The sequence below is a fragment of the Bactrocera tryoni genome, unplaced genomic scaffold (assembly GCF_016617805.1).
Source record: "Bactrocera tryoni isolate S06 unplaced genomic scaffold, CSIRO_BtryS06_freeze2 scaffold_7, whole genome shotgun sequence".
NCBI classification, from domain to species: Eukaryota; Metazoa; Arthropoda; class Insecta; order Diptera; family Tephritidae; genus Bactrocera; species Bactrocera tryoni.
The window spans coordinates 3,144,518-3,172,498 of NW_024396366.1; the positions used below are offsets into that span (position 1 = coordinate 3,144,518).

The window sequence follows — 27,981 nt, forward strand, 5'->3', positions numbered from 1 at the left end:
GTTGTCATCGAAGTCATCTAACGGTAGGCTCAAGAAACGTGCTGTTTCGACGGGGTCGGACCATAAGGACAGGGGTGTTAGATGAGTGGGGTTTGATGGGAATACAAAGAACTAGTTAAAGTCATACGGGGACTCATTGGACGCACTTGACGGTCAGTGCGTGTCTGAAACAGATTGCGTCCGAAATTCAATCGGCGTACTGTCTAATGTTGTCGACGTACCTTTTGATGTTCCTAGAAGGCGGCTCCGCTTCAAAGCAGACGATTTCTGAAGACATCAATAGACATACTGTAATCGGCCAGAATACAGTATTTACAAAGGTCTGTGTTCCACTACATCCAAGGGACCATATCTTTGGTTTTTTGTCTTTTCCATAAGCTGCCCGCTAACGACTTGAGGATGCGGCTCTGTACTTGGGCAGTTATCGGCACAAACTGTCGAATAAAACAACCCAAATTTTAAGGATGTGGGACGGATATTCGACTGTGGTGTTAAGATCCAGTCTGTGCTATTTCATCGAGTTCATAAATATAGTAGTTGTGACTAATAAGGGTGAATGGTTAAATTCATTCTAAATTAGTTAAAATCATTATTATGAAATAAAGTTCATTTTGAAATGTATTTTTGTTTGTTTATTTTCTTTTGCTAACCTACTGTCAAATTTATTTAACTACAGCTCAAGAAATAAGGAATTTTTTTCTTGAGCATTTACTTGAGAGCTGGAACCCAAATTCAAGAAGTTAAAACCTGCGCAACTAAGAATATTTTCTTGTTTTCGTACACCGCAGCTATCGATACGCGTCTTAGGATCTGTGTGAACATACTTTTATAGTGCAGTCGTGATTTGTTGCAAAACTATCGGAAATCGATGTTGTAATTTAATCGAATTAGTGTAGAAGGGTATATGTGTATGCGTGTTTCTTAAAATTATTTCTGTGAGTTGAGAGATTTTTTACAAATTATAGATAATATTTAGATTAACGCATGTGAATTGATGTTTGCTGCGAAATCTACAAAGTCTAAAGCAATACCCCAAAGTTTTCACAATGCCTAAAGTTGTTTCGCGTAGTATAGTGTGCTCTGATTCTAAAGATCAAGAAGAATATAATGAAGAAAAACCATTAAATATATACTACTGCCTCTGTGGGAAACTGACATTAATCCTCGGTTAGTAAAATTAAATGTGCCGTTAAAATTTTAAAAGTTTTTAATTTATACGCCAGATTGTACCATTGATATCCTACCACTGCGGCCTGCGGATGGAGCACGTGTTATTGATGGTAAAAAGCATGCCCATAAACTAGCTTTTCAAGAAGGACATTCTCTATATATTAAACGGGAAAAAGGATACGAACAGCAATTTCGCTTAAATGTACGTGGTAAATTTTAGAATAGCATTCCCCAATTTCCGGGTTAATTAAGATTAAGTAAATATAAAAAGTCCGTTGTACGCCATGTAGGGATTTACATCCATTTTTATTTTTCATCTCACTTTGGAAGTGCTGTCAAACTTTATCATTTCAAACTTGTCAACTGCTAACAAGCGGTTGTAGTTAAACATTAAAAAATTTAGGAAAAATATTAATAGAAATTGGGAAGATTAAAGGAAATATTGGCTGGGATTTAGAATAGCATCCCCGGATTTCGGGGATAAAATGGGTATCACTGGAAAGGTGACGTTCTCCAGATCACGGAAATATATATATATACATATAGTTGCCGCTGACTTATAGTTTTAAAGATATTTGCATTTAACCCTAGAAGGTCATCGCTATTTTTATAACGTAGAGGTCATCCCTCGTCGATTCGACGACGGCATTACTCAAATTCCTTAATATATTATCCTACCTATCAAAACCTACTAAAATCAATATATTCACATTACCTGGTTTATATATCTTCTAAATAAAACAATATCAAACAGTTTTTCTTATATCTTTTATTAAATAAATAAAATTTTCACAGCTGTGATTCATTCGGCTTTTGTACAAAATACAAACTAAGAAACTTAAAAAAACTAAACAATTTAATAACATATTTTCACTGAGTGGTATTTTGTCATAAAGGTAATAATATTAACTGAAAACATAAAATACTTTACGGAATGAAAGTTCTCATTTTGTACAGGAGGCACAAAGTTCTATTTTATGCTCCCCACAAAGAATTTTTTACATTTTGCACAAAATGATTTCGTCATCCGTCTCTTAGCAGGCGGACAAATTGCGCAAATCTTTCTCTTTTTTGTTAAATTTTTTGGGCGGTTAGTATCTGTGGCATTTTCATCAAAAGAAACACAACTTTCAATATTTGATCGCAACGACGTAGACATTGCTGGTACTTCAAGTCTGTTTGTCAAATTACTTTGAAAAAGGGCAGAATGCAATTTTTTCATAAAAGCGGAACGACTGAGAGGTATTTTATTTGTTTGAAATACGTTGTGTGAATAAATAATGTAGCTGTTAATAAAAGCCATGTTCAGTATACCAAAAAATTGACACATTGGCCATCGGTTGGTTTTGCGTGAACAGCTCATGACACTACACATTTGGTCAAAGGTGTCAACGCCTCCTTTCGCTTTGTTGTAAAATTCGATCATGTAGGCCTTATTTGATTTGGGGTTTACTGCTCCTTCCTCATTACAGGATGATAATAAATATATTACCTTACTATATTACGTAGTACTCACCAAATGGAAAGGTGGTTTTGTTTGATCCTTTTCCCAAATACGGCATAGCATCAACCATGTACTTTGTACCGCTATCACATATCATGACCATTTTGAGTCCATATTTTGCTGGCTTGTTTGGAATGTACATCCGGAAGCTACATTTTCCCCTGAACGCCAGTAGTTGCTCGTCGATCGTAAGGTATTCTCCAGGCTTACAATTTTCCCGGCACTTTTGAATGAACATCTCCCAAATTTTTCTAATGGGGGCAAATTTGTCTTCAACTATTTGAAGGCGTGCAGATTTATCGTCGAATCGAAGACACGACATAAGAAATTTGAACCTTGCTTTTGTCATTATCGAAATATATGTTATTCCACCATAAGATCTGTCAAACAATTCATCTGCAGACAGGTGCTGATCTTTCTTGACTGCTGTTAGTACCAAGAGTCCAATTAAGGCAGAAATTTCATTTGAATTTCTGCATCAGATTCTAGTTCGCTGCTGTCTAACTCATCGTCAGTTCTTTCTTCTGACGAACTTGCATGCCATATCTCATCGTCTAATCCATTCTCGTCGTCGCTCATTGCAAGAAATTTTTCAATTTCTTCGTCAGTATAAATTTTGCTGCCACTCATCTTGTATTACAACTATACAAACCAAACAGATAAATAAACAAGAAAAATAATTTCGGAACGAAAAACTCACACAAAGTTCATCGTTCGTCTTTTCGACTACGCCTGTTTAAAAAATAGATACTTACACAGATCGTACGAAGCCAACCAACTTCAAATATTAACAGCTCAACAGTGACTAACGCTGTAAAAAAAAGAGGCACTGTACAAACAATGGAACAGTGCGATAACGGCAAAATAAATACCCGCGTCGTCGAAACGACGAGGCATGACTTTCCAGGGTTAAAGTTGAAAAATTGCCAACCTTTACATTGATAATTTGTATATTGTGAGTAACTTTTTCACTTATATTATGCACTTTTTACGTACTAGCACTTCACTATAACGTTTCTGCATATTATTTTTTTTAATATTTGTTGTAAATAAAGCGCGACGCGAAAAAAAAGTAACCATGGCAATCCTTTTCTTATTGTGCAAATGCAGAGAATTGTAACTAAAATAAAATAATTGAAATAAAGCTTTGTATTTTTTGTATTGTATTTTTTTGCTCCTCTTAAGTCATTGGTGTTTTATCCACAGCACACATACATATGTACATATATAGTGGATACAATGTCTACTGTTAGTTAAACATTGAGAAATACCATGTGCAATTTAAACGAATATTTAAAAAAATATCATCATTATATTTACATATTTCTCCTCTGGAGAAGCACGGTTCCGATTACTTTGGCGAAGGCGTAAAAAACACGAATTTCCGTACGATTTGCAATCAGCACGCGTACTGAGCGGGCAGATCGACGAATACCGCCCTGTACCAGCTAACCTCGGAAATACAGAGCTCGCTGGATACGGGGGAGGTGACGTTATGCGCCTTCCTAGACATCGAAGGTGCCTTTGACAATGCGTCCCACGGGAGCGTGGCAAGGGCACTGGAGAAAAGGAATGTGGCACCTACAGTGCGCAGGTGGATAGAGGCTGTACTGCGCACCAGAATAGCTGAAACCACATCAGGAGGCACCACTATCAGTCTCGGAGTGCTATCCCCCCTGTTGTGGAGCCTAGTCGTGGACGAACTACTGGTGCTGCTAACAAACAATGGAATCCGCTGTCAAGGATATGCGGATGACATTGTTATCATAGCTAGAGGCAAATTTGTGAGTACTCTCTGCGATATCGTACAAAGGGGACTAGGTCTAGCCAAAGGTTGGTGCAACAGTGTTGGACTAAACATCAACCCCTTGAAGACGACCATCGTCCCATTTACGAGGAGCAGGTCTCTGCCTGGCCTAAGAAACTTAACTCTCGGAGGCAGAGAGATAGAGATGACAAACATGGTCAAATACCTAGGTCTCACGCTGGATTCCACGTTAAGATGGAAGCAGCACATTGACCTGACCATGGTCAAAGCTACTAAGGCACTGATGGTGTGCATCCGGCTGGCTGGTAGATCCTAGGGGTGCAAACCAAGGATTATCAGATGGTTGTACACTATGATATATATGTGCGTCCAACTGTCAGTTACGGAGCGGTGGTTTGGGCACCGAAAGCAGAGCAGACGACGGTAGCACTCAAACTATCGAAACTGCAAAGGCTCGCGTGCGTCTGTATGACAGGAGCTATGTGCACCTGCACTTGAGGCCCTGCTGGAGCTCACCCCGCTACACCTAATTGGTCAAGTCGCCAAGTACACTCTGCTTCAAATGACAGCAGAGGGGACTGGCAAAGGTAAAATAATCTCGTCCCAACGCATGGAAAAGCTAAGTGGCATAATACCACTGGCTCCTTTTCCAAGGGACGGCATTAACAAAAAACTGAACTTCACTAAGAAGTTTAAGATCACCCTCGGCAGCAAAGCCGAATGGAGCGACTCCACTCTCGAGCTGCTACTCAGGGATAGCTCTATCATGTGGTACACCGACGGCTCGAAAACGTCGGAGGGAATTGGCGCAGGGGTCGCAAGACCACGCACGAAACTCTCCATACCTATGGGTATGTTTCCGAGCATATTCCAAGCGGAGGTATTTGTTATAAGTCGGTGCGTAGAGTTAAACCTCCAACGCGGCTATTGCAACGAACGTATAGCTATACTAAGCGATAGCCAAGCGGCACTTAAGGCGATCTCGTTATACGAGTTAAAATCGCTATTGGTGCAGGAGTGTATAGACCCAATAGTCTTGCAGAATGCTACCAGGTGCACCTTATTTGGGTGCCAGGTCACAGAGGCATCGACGGTAATGAACTGGCCGATGAGCTTGCCCGCTCTGCAGCATCCACCAGCATGGTAGGACCGGAACCTTTCATAGCGGTGGGTCCCCACACCATAAAGGAACAGTTCCGCAATGATGAAGCAGTGGGTAGGGAGATACATTGGCAACACCTTTCAGGCTTGCGGCACGCAAAGTTGCTGATGAATGGTTATAACCTCAAAAGGTTTAAAATCATAATCAATCTCTCAAGAGTTAAAGTCAGGCTACTGATCGCCTTCTACACCGGCCATTGCAAACTCAAGAAGCACTTATTCAACATGGGCCTAGCTTCTTGTGCGAATTGCCGGTTCTGCGATTTGGAACCCGAAACTCCAGAACACCTGCTAATGGATTGCACAGCAATCTGTAGACGTAGGACCAAGGCCCTTGAATCCATGTTTCTAAATAGGGATCACATCGCCTCAATTGCACCTAGCAGTACTATATTGGAATTCATCAATTTGCTGGGGCTAGCTGAGACGCTGTGAGTCAGGAGAGGGCATAATAGACTCTAGGTCGCGGTGCAATCCTCATTAATTTATCTATCTAACGATTTTTCTTTTTTTTTTTTTGCGCGGTTTTTTTTCTGTATTAACTACAATAAAAAAATACTTTCCAACATTTTTCAATTTATAATTGAGTCGTGAACGCTTTTTTCATATACATACATACATATGTGTATGTATAACATGTGATTTATATTTAATAACCTATAATATTGTAAAATTTATATCATATCGGGGTGACCGAAGTACTTTCGCGTAGTACTCCTTTCTGCGTTGGCGGCCTTCGCCCGCGCTCTAAAAAAATAATCCTGATCAACCGAATACCCGGTGTTTAAAAGGTTACAAAATTTATTTTATTATAAATTTTATTTTTATTTTAATAATATAAAATAACGAAATTATATATTTAAATATTAAAAGTTTTATTTAAAAATGTTATCAAGCGGGGCGGCGGAACTCCAATGCCGAAGATGATTTGACGCTGCTGGTGATCGAATTTCCGCGCATCGATATCAAAAGTAGAAATCGCGGTGGAATAGCGTAGGTATCGACGCGGCAGTGTCTATGCGAAACTTGGTAGCGAATTGTCTGTGCGAATTATGATGTGGGATGATTGTATGACGAGTTGTGTAAACGAATGTATCTGCTTTCCCCTTGTCCATCCATTTTGATGAGTGGGTGCATGAGTATGGTGAGTTGTGTTGGTGTCATAAGCTGTGGTGAATTAAGCTGTCTTATTAGGGTGCGCCAGTTTTCACGGGTAGAGTGGGGGAATGCTTAACTCATTTAAACATCCTGGGCCCTCTAGGCGAATATTTTGTCTAGTTTTATATGGCGATCGTCGGATATTTAGTAATGGAGAATTGCTCCATATTTGCGCCTTTGTGTAGAAAACAGTTTTTCATTTTATATGAATTTTAATATGCGTCTAGGTGCTTGAGATAAACACCTTTAATTTGCTTGTTTATTTAATTTTACTGACGACTTATTATATATGCGAGTTTTTCTTTTATCAGTTTATTGTGCGGTTTATTTATTATTTGCCTTTTCTGTAGTTTTGGCGATTGTTGCAAATTTTTTTTTTTTTTTGATTGGCTTATTAAGGACCGCAACTCCATGCCTGTCTCAGGTATGGCCTGAATGGGTGCGCCTTTGAAAACATACCCTAGGGTACTGTTATATGAGAGGGATCTTGCGAGCGTACAGTGAATGGCCGTTAATTGAAATCGGCTTCAATTCTTGTTAATACTGTACACAACTGTTCATAGTTGTTTGATTAACATGGGGAATGCACCGCGACCTTTGGTCTATTGTGCCCTCTCCTAACTTACATAGACTCACCTAACCCCAGCGCATCGATGAAGTTCAATAGACTTCTGGGCGCTAGTGAGGCTATGCGATCCCTATCCGGAAACATTGATCCGAGGGCCTTAGTCCTGCGTCTACAGACCGCTGTGCAGTCAATTAGCAGGTGCTCCGGGGTTTCAGGCTCCAAGTCGCAGAACCGGCAGTTAATGCAAGAGGATAGGCCCATGTTGTACAGGTGCCTATTCAACTTGCAGTGGCCGGTATACCATGCGACCAGTAGCCTGAGTTTGTTCCTGGGGAGGTTTATTATAACCGTGAACCTGCTCAGATTGCATCCTCTCATTAGCAGCTTGGCATGTCTCATACCACGCGTTTGCCGCCAATGCTCCTCTCTGCCCACTCCTTCTTCCCTGCGAAGTAGCTCCTTTATGGTATGTGGACCTACCCCAATAAAGGGTTCTGGTCCCATCATCTTGGTGGAGGCTGCGGAGCGGGCTAGATCATCCGCCAGTTCATTACCGGCTCTACCGCTGTGACCAGGCACCCAGATTAGGTGTACCTGGTTACGTTCTGCAAGGCTGTTCAGCCTCTCCCTGCACTCCTGCACTAATAGCGATTTGATTTCGTAAGAAGAGATTGCTTTTAGCGCCGCTTGACTATCGCTGAGAATGGCTATTCTCTCATTGCGATAGTTGCGATGGAGGTTTATTTCTATACACCGACTTATGGCAAAAACTTCTGCCTGGAAAATGCTTGGGAACTCTCCCATGAGTATGGAGAGCTTAGTGCGTGGGCCCGCGATCCCCGCACCGATTCCCTCCGACATTTTCGAGCCGTCGGTGTAGCACCTTAGCGTACTATTCCTCAGCATCAGTTCGAGATTAGAATCATTCCACTCGTCTTTGCTGCCGAGGGTGACCTTAAACTTCTTCTTGAAGTTAACTGTTTTGGTAGCGCTGTCCCTCGGGAGGAGGGCTGATGGTACATCGCCACTTATCTTTTCCATCCTCTGAGACGAGATTACCCTACATTTGCCGCACCCCTCTGCCGTTATTTGCAGAATTGTGTGCTTGGCTACCTGACCGATAACCAAATGAAGCGGAGTAAGCTCCGTCAGAACCTCCAGTGCTGCCGTTGGACAGGTGCGCATTGCGCCCGTCATGCAGACACAGGCTAGCCGCTGCAGCTTCGATAGCTTGGTCTTAACCGAAGTCTGCGACGCTATTGAGGCCCAGGCCACCGCCCCGTATGTGATTATTGGTCGCACTATCATGGTGTACAACTACCTGAGGATCCTTGGCTTACAGCCCCAGGACTTGCCCGCCAGCCGGTTGCACACCATTAAAGCTTTTGTTGCCTTGTTCAGGGTCAGGCTTACATGCTGATTCCACCGCAAAGTAGAATCTAGCATCAAACCTAGGTATTTGACACTGCCGGTCATTCCTATCTCTCTGCTCCCAAGTGTAAGGTTCCTGAGACCGGGTAAGGACCTGCGTCTCGTAAACGGGACTACGGTCGTCTTGGAGGGATTGATGTTTAATTCAACCTCTTTACACCACATCTTCGCCAGGTTTAGACCTCTTTGTATTAGGTCACAGAGAGTGTCTTCGTATTTGCCTCTTGCTATAATTACAATGTCGTCCGCATACCCTTGGCAGCGGATCCCATTGTTAGGAGTACTTACAGGTCGTCTACAACTAGACTCCATAGCAGGGGTGAATACACACCTCCCTGTGGGCAGCCTCTTGTTGTGCCAAGACGAACCCTCTTGTCACCTACTGTGGTCTCAGCAACTCTGGTACGCAATACAGATTCAATCCATCTGCGCACGGGTGCTGCCACATTCCTTCTCTCCAGTGCCTTGGCTACACTTTTATGAGACGTGTTGTCAAAGGCACCTTCGATGTCCAAGAACGCGCAAAGCATCACCTCTCCATGCTCCAGTGAATTCTCTCGTTTGTGCCTCTGGCCAGAGCTTTATGCAGCCGGGCCGCCTCTGGCGTTGAGGTAACGTTCTCGCAGAATCTCCTGAAGCTAGCCTGCTTTGCAGACCTGATCTCCTTATTGTATAAAGTGAAATAGCTACTATGTTCGTCCCAGACCCTCGTACGTTTCGCTTTGTTGAATAGTCTGCGTACTTTTTTCCGGAGGTCTGATAGTTTCCTTGACCACCAGGGACTGTTTCGCCTGTCTGTGGTCACTTGTAGGGGGCAGCTGCAATGATAAGCGTTAATGACAGACTCGTTTAGCTTAGATAGCCTAATCTCCAAGCCTGGGCCTGACACGCTGTTATCAGTCTGCTCCCCCCTGCCCAGTTCCTCACCTAGTATAACCCTGAAGGCATCCCAGTTCGCCTTCCGGGGGGGAGTTTCCTGACCTTGCGCGCGAGCTGGCTCGTTGCTGTCGTTTCCCTTTGCCGGAGACGCGTTGTTTTCTTGGCTCTTGCTCCTCGCGAGAGCCTCCGCTGCCTCCGGGGTTTTCCCATCACGGAGGTGCCGTAGGTACCACTTCATGGTGGAACCACTCATACCTTTTCTGTGCGGGTCGTCGCACCCGCCGGGTTGGCCAGCTTCTGGGAGGGGGCGTTGCCCACCTCTTCTGCGCCTTCTCCTCCTCCCTCTTGCGCCGTCAGGCTCTGCCTGATGCGACTCGCTCGAGGCCGACCCACTACACCTGCCGGCGGGGGTCTTGGTGACCTTAGTTTCTGCTGCAGCGGCACCAGGCGTTACCACCAGGTGAGCTCCGCTGCAAGAGGGCACGTCGTCATCGTCCTCCCTGGCGTGCTCCTCTGGCGTAAGAGCGTCGAGGAAGCTAAACTTCCGCCTAGCCCCTCGACCCCCCTTACCTTCCACTGCCTCGATCTCCTTCTCTTTTTCCACTACCGTTGTCCTTTGTCGTTGCCCTTGTCCGTCATCGAGTCCAGTGCTTATGTTTGTTTTATTGTTGTTGCTGTTCATCTTTGTCTTTCGACCCTTGGCTCAAACATGGTGAGCTGTCGGGTCTATGTTCTGTATGGGGAACTGAAAAGTCCGCCACGCCAGAGCCCCTTGGCGCGGTAAGGCCACCGTTACTTCCCAATACGGCCCGGTGTTGGGAAGGCTCCGTTAGAATACAGCCACATTAACCTCCTGGCTGCAAAGTTCCAATGGGCACGGGAGTCGCATAACACCCTGGATTAGGAGGTGGTAGCTCTTAGTTAGCGCACGCATGCGGCATCCGACATCTCGCGTGGTCCGTGCTTAACAGCACCAACCGCACAGGATTGGGGGGCGCCGAGTATGCCTTGCGCCTAAGGCCCTGCACCGCGACAAGGTGCCTACCTTTCATAGTTAATTTGAAGCTTTATTCAGCTGATTCCCATAACCCACCCATATGAGGAGCGGTCGGATAGTTGTGATAAGAGCAACCTTAGCTTTTGTAAGAGTAGGTGCGTCAATGTATCCCATTGGGAGTATGCTGAGCCATTAACTTTCTTTTTGATTTTATTTATTTGTCGGTATGTGTCGGTTTTTCGACCTTTTGATACAACTGTGTTATATTTTCTGTTTTTTGTGCGTATGCACTAAATTGGCGTTTAGTAGTCCGCCACCGCTCTAGGATTTGTTCAGAATTGGTTTCTTGTTTTCATTATTGGCGAAAGCCATCCTGCGGGAAAGAAAAGTTGTATGTGTTTTTAATATAGGAGAAAGTTCCCCTATATCTCGATATTTCCTTAATTGTGAATTAAGGTTTGCATTATCCTCAACTTGAGTTGGTATGGTGGTAACTGGTTCTGAAACTAGTCCAATTTGTGTTTCGCTGTGCAGCGTTTGAATTTTTTGTGCCTTTGAGCGACATGCTGTCACTTGGCAATTTTTACAGTTTTGGGTTTCAGGATTTGCTTTTGCAATTAAACCCGTGGTTTTTTTAGTATGCGCCCTTTTTTGGGGTGATAGGGGATATGTGCTATAATGAAGCATTGTATGGTGCCTTTTATGACAATATAAGCATTTAAATTTGCGTTTGCAATTTGTAAATGTATGCGCATGTGACAGGCAATTTGTGCAAAGTCTTTTTGACCTGACAAAATTATTTCGTTCGTTAACTTTTAAGCTTTTAAACTTCTCGCAAGATATAAGTTTATGCCCTCTTTTACATAGTTCGCATGACGTTTGTATTCTTTGTTCGGATGTGAACGTTTGTGTTTTGTAAAAGCTTTTGTTTAAATTGTTTTTGTTACTAACTTGGGGTCTATTGAAGCTTCGGTTTTGGTCGTGTTTAATGTTCTTAGTTTTGATTATATTATATTGACGGTGAGAAAATCTTTCATTTGTTGCCACGTTGGGCATTTTTTTCGTGATGAGAGCGATTGCTCCCATAGAAGTAAGGACTTTTCTGGTAATGCGACGGTGCAAATATTTACCAGAATTGGGTCCCAGCTGTCTGTGGGAGATAAATCGAAAAAATATGATTTATTATGTGTATTAGCCATCAATTTGTAATATAAAATGAAAAATTGTGGAAATCATTTTTTATAATTTTTTGTTGAACTTTAACTACGAATAACTTTGAATGAGTTGACTCAGCCAAAAAATGTTCTAGACGTTTTTTGTAGATCGCTAAATTTCCTATAAGAGTAAGTGTTGATTATCGCTTACAAATTATTTGTTTCTGTACATTAAAAATCCAAACAAAAAGAACAAAATTTCCTGTATTATTTATATAGGAAATCGAAAATGTCGACGAGGCACCTCTTAATATTAATATTAAGAGCTCAGGTTTTACCAGAACTTGTTTTTAGTCATGTCGGATGAGATTTTCATGGTAACTAAGAAAAAAAAAATTAAAACTTTTTTTGGCCCACCTTAATATATATATATATGTATATATATGTGCCCATGATTTTGAAAGTGGTCATATTTTTTTTGTTTCGAGATGTTTAGAGCTTTGCATTTTAAAGGATTGAAAAAAATTCTTGCATTATCGATAATGATTTTTCGACAGTAAAGTAGTCCCAACAAACAAGTATTTATTATGATTGTGAAATTTATAGCCATTTTTTAAAGAAAATGTGATTTTGAAAGGTTTAAATGACTTGTACCACTTTCAAAATTAACTGCATGACTTTATAAATGACTTATACCACCAATGAAACAATTTTATTAGTAATTAACATTTTATTCAAACTCATTTCATTGTGACTAAGTAAATTATTCATTAGTATTTAGGGAAATAAAGTGTTTGTGAAAAATTGGTGGAATATAGGGTAGTAGATCCATCATATCTTTACGTTTTTCTTTTGTTATTGGTCTAATGGTTGTGTATAATGGAAGTAAATCAATATTTCCGTATACTCTAGGTTATCCTTTTTTAGGTGAGAGGTCTAACACTTTGAATTCGGAGTTGTCATCCAAGGAAGTTTTATAAAACATCTTATATGGGGCATTTTTTTAGAAATCTGATCCATTGTATTTTTAACCAAGGCACAGCTTCTCCATTGATGTTTTTCTTTCTAATATTCGTTGATTCTTTTAGTTGTCTTGTAGAAATAAAATCTTTTTGATCCATTTGTACTACCGAAAATGGGTTTCTCATCTTACATGATTTTATTAAATTATAATAATGCTCAGGGATGTTATTAATTATTTACGATTTTTTAATTTTAGTTTCTATCAAACCAAAAATCGCGATCATTTGGCAAAAAAGGATGGCCGGATACCATAAATTTATGATCAATTGTTTCAACATTATTATCAGATGATCGAACAATTTTTAACCATATTAAAGCTCTGTTAATGTTTCGATTTTGTCCTGAGCAGGCATCACTGTAAGCTATTATATGCTTTTGAGTGGTAATGTCCCGAATGTGCTTTAAAATACAGGACGTAACTTCCTGTGATGATCTTGAGGCGATTGTTTCATCCCATGCATACATTTTAGCATTTCCATTGTTGAAATTATGAAACCCTAAATTGTATACATACATGTTGCGCTTATAGTAAGCTACCGAAACAGAAAGTTTTGGATAAGGAAGCGCTTTCTATAGCTCAAATGTGAATCCGTAATTTTCACTCGGGTTATCTTTTGTTTTTTGTATATGATTTGTTAAACTTTCTCTAGCCTGTTCGGCACTTTTAAGATGTGAATCATGAATTTCCATAAGATGCAACTTCTCGTCTTCATTACTGGATGCTTCAATTTTTACTTTTATCGAATCACACAAGTGTCTTTACGAGGAGAATGAAAGTTTAGGTTGAACTCAGTATTAAATATTTTTCTATAACCTCTTCAGACCCGAGCATGATCTAAACATGGTTTTAATGTTTTTTTTTTGGTTTTTTGTAGTTGTGGAGGTATAAAAAAAACACATGCTTTGAAAGATATAAAAAATTTTATTTGTGAGTATGGAAAAAATCGGTTGCACATGTGTGTACTTCAGGTCTCACTTATGTTATTTCGAGTTGAGATTTTTCATGGTGTGATAGTCTTCAAAACAATTATTTTTTAAAATACATATTACATTTTACACAAATGGTGCGGCAACGTGAAGAGCACTTCGGATGACGACATTTTGAGACGAAGTTATTGTCTACGAATCTCGGCTGATGACCAACATTGTCCAGTCTGGTTTCGGTTTGTGGCTGTGGGATAATCTGGCGGCGTTTCTTTGCAAGAGGCTCATCATCATAGTCTAATTCGTCGTCTGTAACATTCAAACGGGATCTTTTAGAGGCACTGGTGCTGGAACGAGAAGTGGTTCCAGGAAGTTCAACTCTTCCGCCTGCATAGTTCATCATCGCTTTGGCCAGATCAAGTCTGTATGGGAGTAGTTCTAATTTGTCCTTGCGTTGGATGTCTTCTTCAGCACAGCAACGCCTGTACATAATCCAACAATTGACGGCAATTAGGTCAAGGAAATGACAGAAAGTTCTAACTGTCCATTTATCCCAGTCAGAAAAATGCCATTATTTTTTTGTAGCAAAAGCTCGGCCAGTTTTAGACTAGTAAAAAACCTGTCAAAATCCAACACCAGCCCATCTCGGGCAGCCAGTACAAAGTTCTTAAGACCAAGAGGATTTGGCTTAGAAGGCACATATTGGCGAAATTCACATCGTCATGAAAATGGAATCATTTGTTCGTCTATGGACATATTCTTAGACCGTGACAACTTATGGCATCTCTTCAAAATGGGGTCTATTAGTGGTCTTATTTTCCATAGTTTGTCATCAGCATTTGGCTTATTTAGATCTACAAAGTGAAGATAATTTCGAAGCTCAAAAACTCCGTCTCGGTTCATTGTATCCGCAATAATAGGCACACATAACTCTCTATTGCAGTAAAGCTTACCTTGAGGATATTTGAGGTTGCCCATCATCAAGTGCACGCCTGCAAATTTAATCATTTCAATAGCGTTCGTGTTCAACGATTTTAAATCCCGCTTTTGTGCCGAATATAGGTTGCTCTGCTCTGCTACTAACTCCCAGAATTCTACGCCCAGATACTCAAAAAAGCAGTACAATATATTCATGTCTGAAGTACCCTCCGAAACAAGTACATCCTCTGAAATGTCTGGCCCACGAGGAGTCATTTCAGTAGTGCGCCACAACGCTGAACGCAGTGTATTCTGCGATTCCTCTCCTGAATTCGTCTCGTTCTGTACCAGTTCCACACCTGCATCTTCGCCATCCATTTCCATGACATCTGCACCCTCTTCGCCACCCATTTCCATGATACCTGCACCTTCTTCGCTGTCCGTTTCCATGAAATCTGATGGTAGGTACTCATCATCGCTTTCTCCAGAGAAGTCCAAGTCGCTATCATTCAATAAAGCCTCAATTTCTCGGTCGTCCATTTTGAAGCTGAAAATCGGTCATACATTACACAAAACTAATGTTTAGTCCTGAGGTACACATATGTGCACCACAGAAAATAAAGAAAAGTTACGCGGGTAGAATTAAGAAAAATGTAAAACCTACCTTTTTACACGATAATCCAACACTTCGACTGTAGTATCCACTTTGATTTACCAAAAACAAGTGAACAATTGATTTTTTATTGATTTTCAAAGTTACTGACTAGGCGTCTCTTGCAAAAATTCTCAACTGTCATATTCAAATTAGATAAATACACAAAAAATAAGTGTTTAGGGCCACTTAGTGATAAATAGTGGAAACTTTAATAGCTTTAAAAGAATTTGTAGTACAAACCTTTACCATAAGATGTCACTAAGATGATTAAGTTCAGTGAAATTTAAAGTGCACATATGTGTACCCAGGGTCTGAAGAGGATAAGTCCACTCCTTTACACATGATGTAGTATTATTTTCACCTGAAGTGTGATGTGATCTCGTGTAATGACTCCCACATGCTGGAAAACTCAGAATATGATCTCGTACTACTTTAATTTTTTCTTCATCTGTTTTTCTAGATGAACTAGCCATTTTGCCACGACCATCCATTCCAGGCGTTTCAGAATTTAAGGCACGGCTTAATCTTCCGTTAGATATTTTGAAAGTATCCAAAAAAAAGTTTTGCAAACAGAAACTTCCGAATTCATACATACATATAGATGAAACTTAAGACTCCATTTTCTCATATATCCTTTGTGATTTCTCGAGCGTTTTTGTTTTATTGATTGTTTTCTAATCAAACCATACAGAAACATATTCTGTTTTTCGAAACTTGCTAAATTCCAAAAATAATCAAAATTAGCTTTCCTGTATTCTTATCCGATTCCATTTAAACACTTTTTGGAACAAAGACAATCTATATTTTCGAAAAGTTTAGCACTCACGGGATTAGAGTTTTTTGTTTCATATTCCTCTGCACGATATCTATGATGCACAAGATGTGTGTCCTCTTTCTTGATTTCATTTTGCTTTCTTCCATTTGTAAAGGTTCCGAACTCACTTTTAAACTATGGGCTAATTCATCAGAAGACGATATCATTCTTATTCGTTTCCATTTCTTGGGAGCATTACTTATATTTATTCGCCGTAAAATGTCTACAATTAACTTTAAATAGTAGGTTTTTACATTAAAAATTTTACTTCATCATACCTGAATCACTATCTGAAGACATGACAAAATTACTTTTTGAACACACTGACTTATACCACTATCAAAACGAACAATATCTGTATTTCAGTTAACAACTAAAAAATCTCTTCAGATTATGTTATTTTATTAAGATTTGATAAGTAATAGCTGATAAAATAGATTTTTAAAATTTTTGACTTATACCACTTACAAAATCAAGGGCTCATATATATATATTTTTGCCGAGTCACCACACTTTTTTGCTTTTTGTTTTGCTCCACTAAACTTTTTAATTTTTTTTTGTCTTTTGTTGTATATGTTACTTTTGTCTGTACATTTATTAGTTAATAATTTTGTCACTTCACCACACTTCATCGGTTTCTGTTTTGCTTTAGTTTGTGGTTTGTCTTGTGGCTGTTAATTTATAGTGCCTTTCTTTTAGGCTCGAAGGACCATGTTTAAAAGGTGACAAAATTTATTTTATTATAAATTTTATTTTTATTTTAATAATATAAAATAACGAAATTATAAAACGATTTTCGCTTTTTTTAATATTCAGAAAAATACTTCCACAAATTTTTTTACAAAATTATTATAAAAAATAAAGAGTTGTACACTCACAATGTGATAATCTGAATAACAATGAAAAATATTAATTTTTACTCGAATATTCTTCAGTCTTTGAATTTTTCTCATATCTTCTGGTTTATATCTTTCTTAAAAATAGTGATAGAACTTACAGATGCACTTTTCTAACTTAGTCTGGCGACGTGTCACTCTCACAGTTACCCTATGCTTTGAATGTAACAAATACTTTTATTTCCCCAAATTTTCAAAAATGGCATTTAAAAACTCCAATTCTGGCAAAAATTCCTGCAAATTGTGTCAAAGATATAGGGCGAAAATGGTTTTTTTCTATGGCTTTTAATAAGACGTCTTGTAAATTTACTATCAACTTCCTCAAAAACCGTATTGTGAGAATTTTGGAATTTCAGAATTTGCGTGGCTTCTAGTTCCTAAATTTTATATACTTAATATCGAAGATATTTTGTAAAAATTCACTTTTGTTCGAACCACCTCATGAAACTTGTAGGTAGGTAGATAAAGGGGGGCGGCAAAACATCCTTGGCCCCGGGCGCCCAAAGTTGTAGCTACGCCACTGACGCTGCTGTTGATCGAATTTTCGTCCATCGATATCAAAAATAGAAATCGCGGTGAAATAGCGTAGGTATCGACGCGGCACTGTCTATGCGAAACTTGGTAGCGAATTATGATGTGCGATGATTGTGTGACGAGTTGTGTAAACGAATGTATCTGCTTTCCCGTTGTCCATCCTTTTTGATGCGTGGGTGCATCGGTATGGTGAGTTGTGTTGGTGTCATAAGCTGTGGTGAATTAAGCTGTCTTATTAGGGTGCGCCAGTTTTCACGGGTAGAGTGGGGGAATGCTTAACTCATTTAAATACCCGGGATGACCGAAGTACTTTCGCGTAGTATTCATTTTCCTTATTATTATTAGATATAAAATTTGAGTTTTGGTTATAAAGTGGTTAAATATTGGTTATTATAACTGACAGCGTTTTCCATTTTTTTATGATACGTTGTTTTGAATTTTAGGTGACAATATACATATATAATGTTATTATATAATATTGTTATATAATATTATTACATAATATTACTTATTTGTTTATTAAATTTAAAAAAGAAAATATCCATGTGCATGAATAGAGGAATTTTCGCGAAAAGAGGAATTTCAGAGAACTGTCTTGTTATCGTATGGCAGCGCTCCATTTCGTCGTAATTGCCAGCACATAGATGTTGTTTACTACGAGTGTAAAATGTAATTTTTAAAATAAAGATTTCTTAGGTAAAAAACGTGCAAAAAGTGTAAAATATGGATTTATTTAAATGTTTATAGTTTAATATAATTCATTTGAAGTGAAAAAATGCGCCCCTTGACGTATTTCCACGAGCCTGGCTCGCGGTACAATTTGTGTGCCTAACATGATTATCACGAGCGTGGCTCGTGGTGCAATTTCTGCGCCTAATATGATTATCACGAGCCTGGCTCGTGGTGTGTAGAAGTGTACATTTGATGAAGATAATTGAAATTTTCCCGTTATTTTCGGCAAATAATGTAAACAAAAAACATTGCTTCAGTTGAGTGCATTATCTACTGCAAATCAGTTTTATAATGATTGTATTAAATCGTAGTATTTTATTTTATGTAAATTTTTAAAACAAGTGTGCGACAGTTCGTAAGCATCAAAACTGGTTTGTTTAGTGCAAGTTGCGTTCGAACAGTTGGAAGCGAATTTTGTTGCGACAGTTCGTAAGCATCAAAACTGGTTTGTTTAGTGGAAGTTGCGTTCGAACAGTTGGAAGCGAATTTTGTTGCGCTAATTGATACGGCAAGGGATTAAAATGTTACAATTTTTGAACTTTAACTTTTCGGTATATATGGTACTATATATTTTTTTATCGGACGAACTTCCTCTTTACAACGGTACGTTCAGATCGCGGCGCTAAGGAAATCGGAATTTTGCCGCTATTTCTTGTGATAATTCGTGTGGTCGAGCACGGTGTTCCGCTCGTTCCGTGGTTGTGATTGCCCGTGGGGAAATGGACGGCACAAATGATTCCACAGGAGATAATAAATAGGAACAAAAACTTTCTGGTAATAAATATAATTTTATTATAAAAGTTCAAATTGCACTTACCACGTCCTAACGGCCGAGTGACGTACGCGTACATTCGGGACGTTGGGTTCGTTGAGCATATCTAAGACTTCAGATTTTGTCTGAGTCTCGATTTTCTGCTGCATTTTGCATCAGAGGCACCTATCGCATAGATCGGGTTGTTTTGGGGGGGCGAGATTAGAAGATTGTGTGTATGTGATGTGTGCATGGGGTCCAACCCCTGGCCACCAGTCCAGAGCTGTAAGAAAGCTCAACTGGTAGTAGCTTCGGCTACGAGGTCTGACCAGAGACTTAATTCTGGTACCACGGGGAGCAGGAGCCCTTGGAATTTACTCCAACCTGCTCATGCGAACTGGCCCCTCGGGGAGTATCGTGGTGGTTGAGGTTAAAATCCAAATGCGGGAAGAACTGACTTTGTCAGTTGAATGTGGATTCAACCGGGTGCCGAACCCAAAGCACGGCCGCTGTACTTTTTAGCGCCGTGGGGTAAGACTATCGTCAGCAGGTACCCACGTTAAACCCACAAGTGACGTTGTTACCACGTCTGGATCGGGTGAGATGTCGCAAAAGAAAAAAGAGCGCAAATTTTAACCAATCAATATTTGGTTGTGTTCGAATTAAAACTTCGAAAGAACTTCGAAGAAGCGATAGCTCTGCCGACACAGACGTGACAAAAGAAATTGGGCAGAGGCAGCGTCAACATCATGTTAAGTTGAATGGATTTAAGTGAGCAGGAGGGCTTATACGCAGCACATAAGTTTTGGCCGCAACATTTTTGTCATCGTAATATGAATCAGAACTTATTCCTATTTTATTAATTATTCAACTTTTTGAGACCAATAACTAATTTAAAAGGTAAATTTTAGAACAGCATACCCCGATATCGCGCTCTAGACAGGGCATTGCGGGCTCAGGAAACACTTGTCAAACATGAGCATAGTCTCTTGTACGAACTGCCGGTTCTGCGACATAGAACAGGAAACCCCACACACCTGATTCTGGATTGTACAGCAATTTGTAGAAGCAGGCTTAAGGCCTAGGTTCCATTTAAGTGGATAGGGATCACATAACTCTAGTAGCGCACAGCAGGCTCCTGGAATTCTTCCGGATGCTGGATCTAGGTAACCATATGTGATTGTGATGAGGGCACAATAGACCCTTGGTCGCGGTGCAATACCTCGTTATTAACTATCTATCCATATATATTTTTGAGATATTTGAATTTAAAGCTCAAAAATCAATACAATGCGTGTTTCTCCGATTAATATTAATTTTTACGCTTATATTTTTAACTTTTATATCCACTAACACTTCACACTAATACGTTTCTACCCATTTATTTTATATTAAATAGGGCAAAAATAACTTTAATAAAATAGCAGGGGATGCTATTCTAAATCCCAGACAAATTAAATAGTCTTGATGTTCTTTTAAAAATTTTCAGCTGTTATTAGTCTTTTCCTCGTTACTCTAGCCCAATTTCCACGCAAGTCTCGTATAGGCATGTTGGAGTCAATTGGTGGCTTCATTAACTTTTGGGCTTTCCAAAGAGAATTTCGCTCGCCATTAACCGAAAACATATAAAGTACCATAACTAAGCACTAAATTAAGATATAAAACTGTATTTTGGTACAGAGGATCGCAGCAGCAAGGTGCACCTGTGTGACCTCAAGTTTAATGTCCATATCTCCTAAACCGCTTAAGCTACAACAACCAAATTTGCTGAGTACAAATCTTATAAGAACTTCTACAGACAGTGTGAAAATGGAAATGAAATCGGAGGATAACCCCGCCCACTCCCCATATAACGGTACTGTTAAAAAGTACTACAAGCGCGATAAATCAATAAATAAATACGCCAGAGACATTAAATTTTACCACCGAGATGGTACGGGAGAGCTTTATGAGAGCAGTTGTGAAAATTGGACGATGGGTGAGGCACTGACCACTTTTTGGTGAAATCCAATATCTTGGGTCCAGACCAACCGATTTCGACTAAATTTGGTTATGACATACTGTGATCAAATTGAAACTTTTAATTTATATTTCCAGTGTTTTTCGAATCGGTAATTTTTTTTCTGTAAGTTGGTAGTACTGTTAGTGACATCTATGCTAATTTTCACGACAAAATATTCATTAGTATTTGAGATACGCGTCGTTTTGTGAGGCTCTAAAAGTGAATTCTTTGATTTTTACTATGTCTGAATTTATTGAACAAAGAAATACGATAATGCACCGTGATCATTTCGCCACATTTTCAACTAATATCGTACCGCAACCTCCAAGGTCGCCGTTTTGACTCAATTGTGGATATAAAAGCTGAATCGAAGATTGCTTTCATGGCCATCACGATGGAGGATTTTCTAAGTGCTATGATCACCTGAAAACTCGTTGGCATAATTGTATTGCAGCAGAACCGGATTACTTTGAAGGTATGACAAAATTCCCCTTTCAATTTGACCACAGTAGTATAGCAGAATTTTAAATTCCACTTGATTCGTTCAGCTTCCAGTACGCAAATCAAGAAGCAATTTATATAACGGGATAATACAATGCACGAATAATGTCTTTAGTGTGTGCCACTTTATGACCAAAAATTATTTAAATCCAATAAAAACTGTTAAAACCCATAGGTACCGAATATTTAGACCCCGGTACCTATAGTTGACTTTTGATCGAAAATGTTGGTCAATGTGTGATATGTATAACTGAAATTAAAGGATAATCCTTCTCTTATTATGGTATGTCTGTATGTCAAAAATTAGCCCCATTATACCTAGTGTAAAGATTTTCGATCTTCGGGGTGACTTTCCACCGCACATACCGGCCAATATGGGAGTTATCTCAATGAAAATAAGACAGCGGGTTTTATTCATAACAGTGTATCGTTGTACCTAAAATAGATAAATTTGACCGAAAACTTGACCTATCCCCTTTATAACTAATATGAGGATTTTCGAACATCCGGCTCTCTTTACTCTATATGATTGGTTTTACACCGTAAAGTACTTCCCTGGCTTTGATTCTTGCAAGTTGTAAGAGTATAAAATGTTCGGTTGCACCCGAACTTAGCCCTTCCTTACTTGTTTATAGATATTATTGTAGCATGTAACTGCGCTGTAACATGAGATTCTAATTAAATTGATTTCATCGTTTTCTAACCAACACTGCTGTTCTACTATGTGTCCTTCCATCTGTGTGGTTTGTAACATAGACTCTTTAATCTCGGTATAATGAAATTTTTTTATTCCTAAGATGAGTTTCTGACAATAGCATTACATCTATATTATTTTCATCTAGAAATCTAATAAGTTCCAATTTATGTTGGTAAACACCGTTAGCATGCCATATACAAATGTTCAAAATGATCATTTTTTATTTAAAAAAGTTTGCAACGTATGTTTTTGTGCTTTGATCATCTCTTGAATATTATTTTGCATTGTAAACATAAATTGGGTAAGGTTGAAAATCATACTTTCAGCGCTTCCATTTGATTGGTTTTAGGGCAATTGCATTTGTGCAGTGTTGCCTTTCACCACGTTTACATAGCTCTCTTGTGTAGCATTGTCTTTAAGATTTACTGGTTTTAAAATATGGACAGCAGTTTATGGCGGGAATCACCAGACAATAGTATTATTGCTCATCCAAAACATCTCGAGTCATTGCGTAGATCTTTCAATCTGCGGTTAAGTGCTTCAAATGCTCGTTTGTGAACCATTGTGCATTAATGATGATTTTCGGTGCTTATAAAACTTGCAAATGAATACATTTGGAAGCAGTCTTATTAAAGTTTTTAATGAGTTCCACTTTAAAGGAAGATTTTAAGAGATAACATATATCGAATGAATAAAGACGCATTTGGGTGTTAAATTACGTTTTTTAAATCTTCTTTAAGTGGGGAGTCTGCTTTAGAAGCTTAAAAAAATCGATTTTTTTCTTGATTAAATCTCTTTAAAAATTATCTAGGAATATGCCCCCAAAGTTATAAATGGTAATTCGAAATAAAAAAAATAAATTTGAACATACGTTTAAACAACATAAAGTACAATTTTTTTGGTAAAAAACCACTTTCAAGTTTTGGGAAATTTTGGAATTATACACTTTTTTAATTTTCTTAGTTCAACAAGAACATTAGTTATTAACAAATATGAATCTCTTTGATTTTTTTTGTTTGCGCTAGAATTTACGGCCTGCATACTGCCATTTTTTCCAAAACTCAATAATTAAGACATTTCGTGTTTTATAATATGTTTTCCCCTTTTCGGCCCTGTCGTAGAATCCGACTTGGAATTGGTTTTTGCCGGAAATGAAAACCGATATCGGTTTCATTTGGTGTCGCGAAATTCTATCGGAATAAGCTTTTTTCGAACATGAGCAAAACCGATATTCAAATCAGCTGTTCCATTGATGTGTTAAATTAAATTTACGCTTATTTGTAAACAATAGAGCATTTTTAAATTATTTGAACTGTTTTGTGAAAATTCAAAGAAAATAACTGAAATATATTATGGCAGCTGCAATTGCCATATTACTTATGATGGAGGAGGAGCAGCAACACAGTTTAAAGCGGCGAATATTGCGAGATAAGAGCAACCCTCTCGAGCTGCCGGAGTCAACGTATACAAAACTTTACTTCAATGGCTATGTGTTTATAACTCACTTATTTGCAGATTTATTGCTCAATATCGCTTAAACAAAGAAGCTTTTGTTATGGTATTGGACAAAATTCAGCCACGCTTACGTTCATCGACGATTCCCGCAGTACTTCAACTTGCTGCAACGCTTCGTTTTGTGGCCGAAGGCGCATATCAGCGATCAGTGGGAAATGATGCAAACATAAGTATGGCAAGAAGCACTATATCTGAAGTGCTAACACGAGTGATAAAAACATTAGAACATTCTATATGTAATCAATGGATACAACTTGCAATGGGAGCCAGTGAAAAACAATACTCCAAAGACTATTTTTATAACAAATATAGAATTCCTGGCATCATTGGCTGCATCGATGGAACACATATTAAAGTTATAAAGCCTTCCACTGATGAACACCTCTACTTTAATAGAAAAGGATTCTTCAGTATGAACGCTATGATTGTAAGAAATAGAACAAGTTTATGCACCAAGTTACTATTAAATGTATATGTGTTTACTTTCAAAGGTTTGCGACAGTAATATGACGATTCGTGCAGTAGATGCAAGGTATCCTGGATCCAGTCATGATGCGTTTGTTTGGAGCATAAGCACCGTTCGACAGCACTTTCTTAGGGAGTACGAAATTGGCGATCGAACTTCCAGGTTACTAGGAGACAGTGGATATGGTATTGAACCGTTCTTGTTAACTCCATACAGAGATTCTGAGTACGGCTCACCGCAAAATACTTTTAACAGGGCTCATTCTTCGGCACGCAATGTGATTGAAAGAACGATAAGCCTTTTAAAAAGTCGCTTTCGATGCTTACAAGGTACATTGCAATATAACCCACAAAAGGTGGTTAAAATTGTCAATGTTTGTTGCGCACTGCACAACATCTGTCGGTGCTATAACATTGAATGCCCCAATATAGAAACTATCACCGTTTCCACAGAAGTTTACGAGGAAAATTGTGAAATTTTATCACATGGTAGAATGCAAAATGAGGGCCAACGGATCCGAAACGAAATAGCAAACGCTCTTTAAATCTATTGTTCTTTTGTTAAGGCACACAACATGAAATTGTTTATTTAAATACGTAAATCCTTAAATTAATTAAAGTATAGAATTCATTTTACATATGCAAATAGTTTTATTTTAACGTATTTTAAATCAGCCATACTCTTCCAAGGGATCATACTCCTCCTCCTCATGTTTGCGTAATACTTCAAGCATTTTTTTGCTGAATTTTTTGAATTCCTGTGTTAGGTTATTAACCGCGCTAACTAAAGCCTTGTCTGTCTCCCTCCCAATTTTTTGAAATTCGAGGATAGCATCCATTTTGTTAGATATATCCTGCTTCCATTCTTTGTCGTACTCAATAAACTTTTTTAGCCGCTCATTTGTTGTTTCTTTTGGCGTAGGTTTTTGAGCGATAGAGGTGTCAAGACGAGGACGTTTCGCAGAAGTTGAAGGGATATCGTCATCGCTTGATATTAAATATTCTTCCTCGAGACCAAATGATAGTCCCGAAACCCCTCCAACACTCTGAGCCATTCCACAAATGCGTACAATGGTTTCCTCCGTTTGGTTCAATGTATACTTAGAAAATGGTCCTCCACCAGTGGCTCGGGCTTCGATTTTATTCTGCGCCAACTTCTTTTTCACTTCGCTTTTCCAGTCCGTCCATATCTAAAAATAGGAGAAAAGAATTAGAAAATGGAATAGGATTTCCACTAGCATGAGTATGAAAGCATTGTTGATTACCTTCTTCCAACCGTTCACATCCTTTATTGGCGGGCCTGCGCTGTTAAGCGACTCTGCTAATTGTTGCCAAAGGAGTCCACAAGCGCCTTTTCTCGTTTGGTAAACCCTCTGGCGATGTCGGGATACTTCTCCATAAACTGCAACAGTACATCATTTTGTCCTCTATTTTTATGTTTTCCCCTGGAAATGTTGAAATAGTATCAATGGTATGTTAATATTCAAATGTGAATTACATTTTACACTTTGTACAAAATATATGTATGTACTTACATTTTATAAGAAATAGTAGCTACAGCGTGTAAATATGGCACATAAAATAAAAACGTTAGCGATCGTCTGACCGTTTTGTTTCCGATAAGAAAACCTACAAACCCGGAATTCGCGACACCTTAAACCTATAAAAATGCGTTTCGAACATGAAAATCGATAAGATCGGATTGTGCGACACCTTTCGAAAAAAACTGTCGGATTGAAATGCGATACCGAGAAAATCGGATTCTACGACAGGGCCGAAAGATAAATTAATTCGAAATAATAAAATAACTTGATTTCTTAACTTTCATTTCAATTCTGTGAGCAACTATCTTCTTGCTTTGTTTCTGATAGCAAAACCGATAAAATTATTTTCCGTGACACCCAAAACCGATACAAACTCTGTTTCGAATATCAAACCAATAATATCTGAATTCATGATACTATCTTCTTTTTTTTATCGGTTTAAATTCTGATTCCGAGAACTATCAGATTCCACAACACCCCTGAATGTGTCTTGAATGTTTTGGAAATAAGTGGCGCAAACGAAACAATCCAACTCTTGTCGTCAACGAAATCCATTCTGTTCAATTTTGTTGTAGTAGTTCGACCATTATCATCTGGTGATAGATGCTGATACAATGTATGACCACTGTTGCTTTCTTTTATACATATATTATATATAGAGAATTAAATAGAATTATTCTTCTCAATATAAACTATTCTTTAGTGTAAGCATTGCAGTCTGCCTTTATACTATCGCCACGATCCAGCATCTGATGTTACATTTATTATTCGAGGCTCGTTAGTTCGCAAAAAGACGGAAAATTTTCTTGAGTCAGAAGAAGTAATGACAGCCGATTCATCTATTGAGGGTGTTGGATTTGGTACTAGCGAAAAAATTATGGTAACCCGACATACAAAGCACATGGGGAAATTCAGTTCAGTTACTGTGTCAACCATTGACGAAGAAGAGGACGAAATCGAAGCTGTAAGGAAATTACTTATTATTATATATTTTTAATTTGCGTTTTTTTCCTTTTATATAGCGTGAAATTGCAGATAGTTACGCAAATAATGCAAAAATTATAGAGAAACAACTGCAGAGAAAAGGAGGAAAGTTGACGGATTTGACGTTACATAATAAAAAGGAAGAAGCACCCATTATAAAGAAAGCAAGAGGAACACTGCTTGATGTATAAATTATTTTTTTAAATAAATATCCACTTTGCATGAATATAATAATTCTAGTCATAATTTCTTAAGATATATATATATACGTATAATGAATGTTTCCAAAGGGGTACAAATCTGGAGCCTTCCTCCCTACAGGAATGTTTGCATTGCAACGGCACAACAACAAACACACGCAAAAAATTATTTGCAATGGCTGTAAAATGTCAGACCAAAAACCATGGTTATTTTCGTGCAATGACACGTAAAAACATAATTGCAACCCTGTTTTAGCTGTATTTTCACATAAAGTTACGTCGTTAAATTGTTGAGGAAGGTAAGTTTTAACTAGATTTTAGAATTTTTTCTTAAATTATAAAGATTTGTTGAATGCAGAAGGTGCGCTAATTCTCAATAGTAATGCACAATTGTCATTCTCAATAAATTGACAGAATCAGCCGTTTATATATCTCTAGATTCTGCAATGGGTGCTCTCTTGGCCTTGCATATTTCGGTATAGGATTTTTGCATTTTGTGTCATCGTGTAATCTTGAAAAAGCAAGCGAATCCCCCTATAGTCTTATTTTTTAAGATTACATATATCGGAATATGTGAATAAAGGGATAGCAAGACTTAACTTTATAAAAAGACAGAAACATAAGTTTTTGAACATTAAGTTTAAAATCTTACAATCAGCCATTAATTGGAACTTAGAAGTCAGCTTTTAGAGCAGCAAATAATGCGTCTATAATAGTAGTAGTGTAGCTAGTTCCCAAATCCGGCTTCAAACAGAAACGAATAAAGTGCAAAATACTATCAAAGCGATACCAATATTTGGGAAAAGTGTTCCTAATTTTGGTGCATGGATAGCATTCAATAAATTGTATGAAATAAGTTGACTTCCAAAATTTGCGTCGTAAACGTGGCTGAGGTGCTTCATTGGCAAAGATAAAATGATATGAAACACCTTTCTTACTCTCGCTTTGCAGCTGGCAGCGGACCATGATCTTTTTTCTTAGCTGCAACAAAACACAATCAGAACTGCCAAAACCAGTGCGCTGTTGATATTCTGTA

At 38.6% G+C, this 27,981-nt stretch overlaps 2 protein-coding genes and 1 long non-coding RNA gene across 7 annotated transcripts; 1 reads left to right on the top strand and 2 right to left on the bottom strand.

Moving 5' to 3' along the window:
- Positions 1–1,046: 1,046 nt before the first annotated feature.
- LOC120781414 (UPF0428 protein CG16865) lies at positions 1,047–26,979 on the top strand. 5 transcript variants are annotated; one of them, XM_040113627.1, is made up of 6 exons: positions 1,289–1,372; positions 21,369–21,514; positions 23,597–23,699; positions 23,753–24,179; positions 24,244–24,547; positions 26,465–26,549. In XM_040113627.1, the coding sequence occupies exons 3-6, from the start codon at positions 23,617–23,619 to the stop codon at positions 26,467–26,469; spliced, it is 819 nt and encodes a 272-aa protein (XP_039969561.1). In that variant the 5' UTR covers positions 1,289–1,372; positions 21,369–21,514; positions 23,597–23,616; the 3' UTR covers positions 26,470–26,549. The 5 variants fall into 5 exon arrangements, with proteins under 5 accessions (XP_039969564.1, XP_039969561.1, XP_039969563.1 ...); XM_040113628.1 differs by lacking the exons at positions 1,289–1,372; positions 21,369–21,514 and having other exon boundaries at positions 22,101–23,699; positions 24,244–24,403; positions 24,474–24,547; XM_040113630.1 differs by lacking the exons at positions 21,369–21,514; positions 23,597–23,699; positions 23,753–24,179; positions 24,244–24,547 and adding exons at positions 1,047–1,167; positions 26,784–26,979 and having other exon boundaries at positions 1,224–1,372; positions 26,465–26,725.
- On the bottom strand, positions 14,225–14,946 carry LOC120781415. Its single transcript, XM_040113631.1, has 2 exons — positions 14,691–14,946; positions 14,225–14,591 (listed from the first exon to the last, which is right to left on the bottom strand). The coding sequence occupies exons 1-2, from the start codon at positions 14,929–14,931 to the stop codon at positions 14,458–14,460; spliced, it is 375 nt and encodes a 124-aa protein (XP_039969565.1). The 5' UTR covers positions 14,932–14,946; the 3' UTR covers positions 14,225–14,457.
- Positions 15,076–15,798, bottom strand: LOC120781416. Its single transcript, XR_005706059.1, has 3 exons — positions 15,551–15,798; positions 15,320–15,445; positions 15,076–15,202 (listed from the first exon to the last, which is right to left on the bottom strand). It is a non-coding gene; the product is annotated as an uncharacterized LOC120781416 (long non-coding RNA).
- Positions 26,980–27,981: the final 1,002 nt, after the last annotated feature.

What these genes read in the sequence shown, in the direction of transcription:
- LOC120781414 (XM_040113626.1), top strand. Translation starts at nt 23,590, where the DNA reads ATGGCAGCTGCAATTGCCATATTACTTATGATGGAGGAGGAGCAGCAA. An exon ending in CTCGAGCTGCCGGAGTCAAC is followed by an intron (nt 23,700 to 23,752) that starts GTATACAAAACT and finishes ACTTATTTGCAG; the next exon opens with ATTTATTGCTCAATATCGCT. An exon ending in TCAGTATGAACGCTATGATT is followed by an intron (nt 24,180 to 24,243) that starts GTAAGAAATAGA and finishes TTACTTTCAAAG; the next exon opens with GTTTGCGACAGTAATATGAC.
- LOC120781415 (XM_040113631.1), bottom strand. Translation starts at nt 14,931, where the DNA reads ATGACTCCTCGTGGGCCAGACATTTCAGAGGATGTACTTGTTTCGGAG. An exon ending in CAACCTCAAATATCCTCAAG is followed by an intron (nt 14,592 to 14,690) that starts GTAAGCTTTACT and finishes TTCACTTTGTAG; the next exon opens with ATCTAAATAAGCCAAATGCT.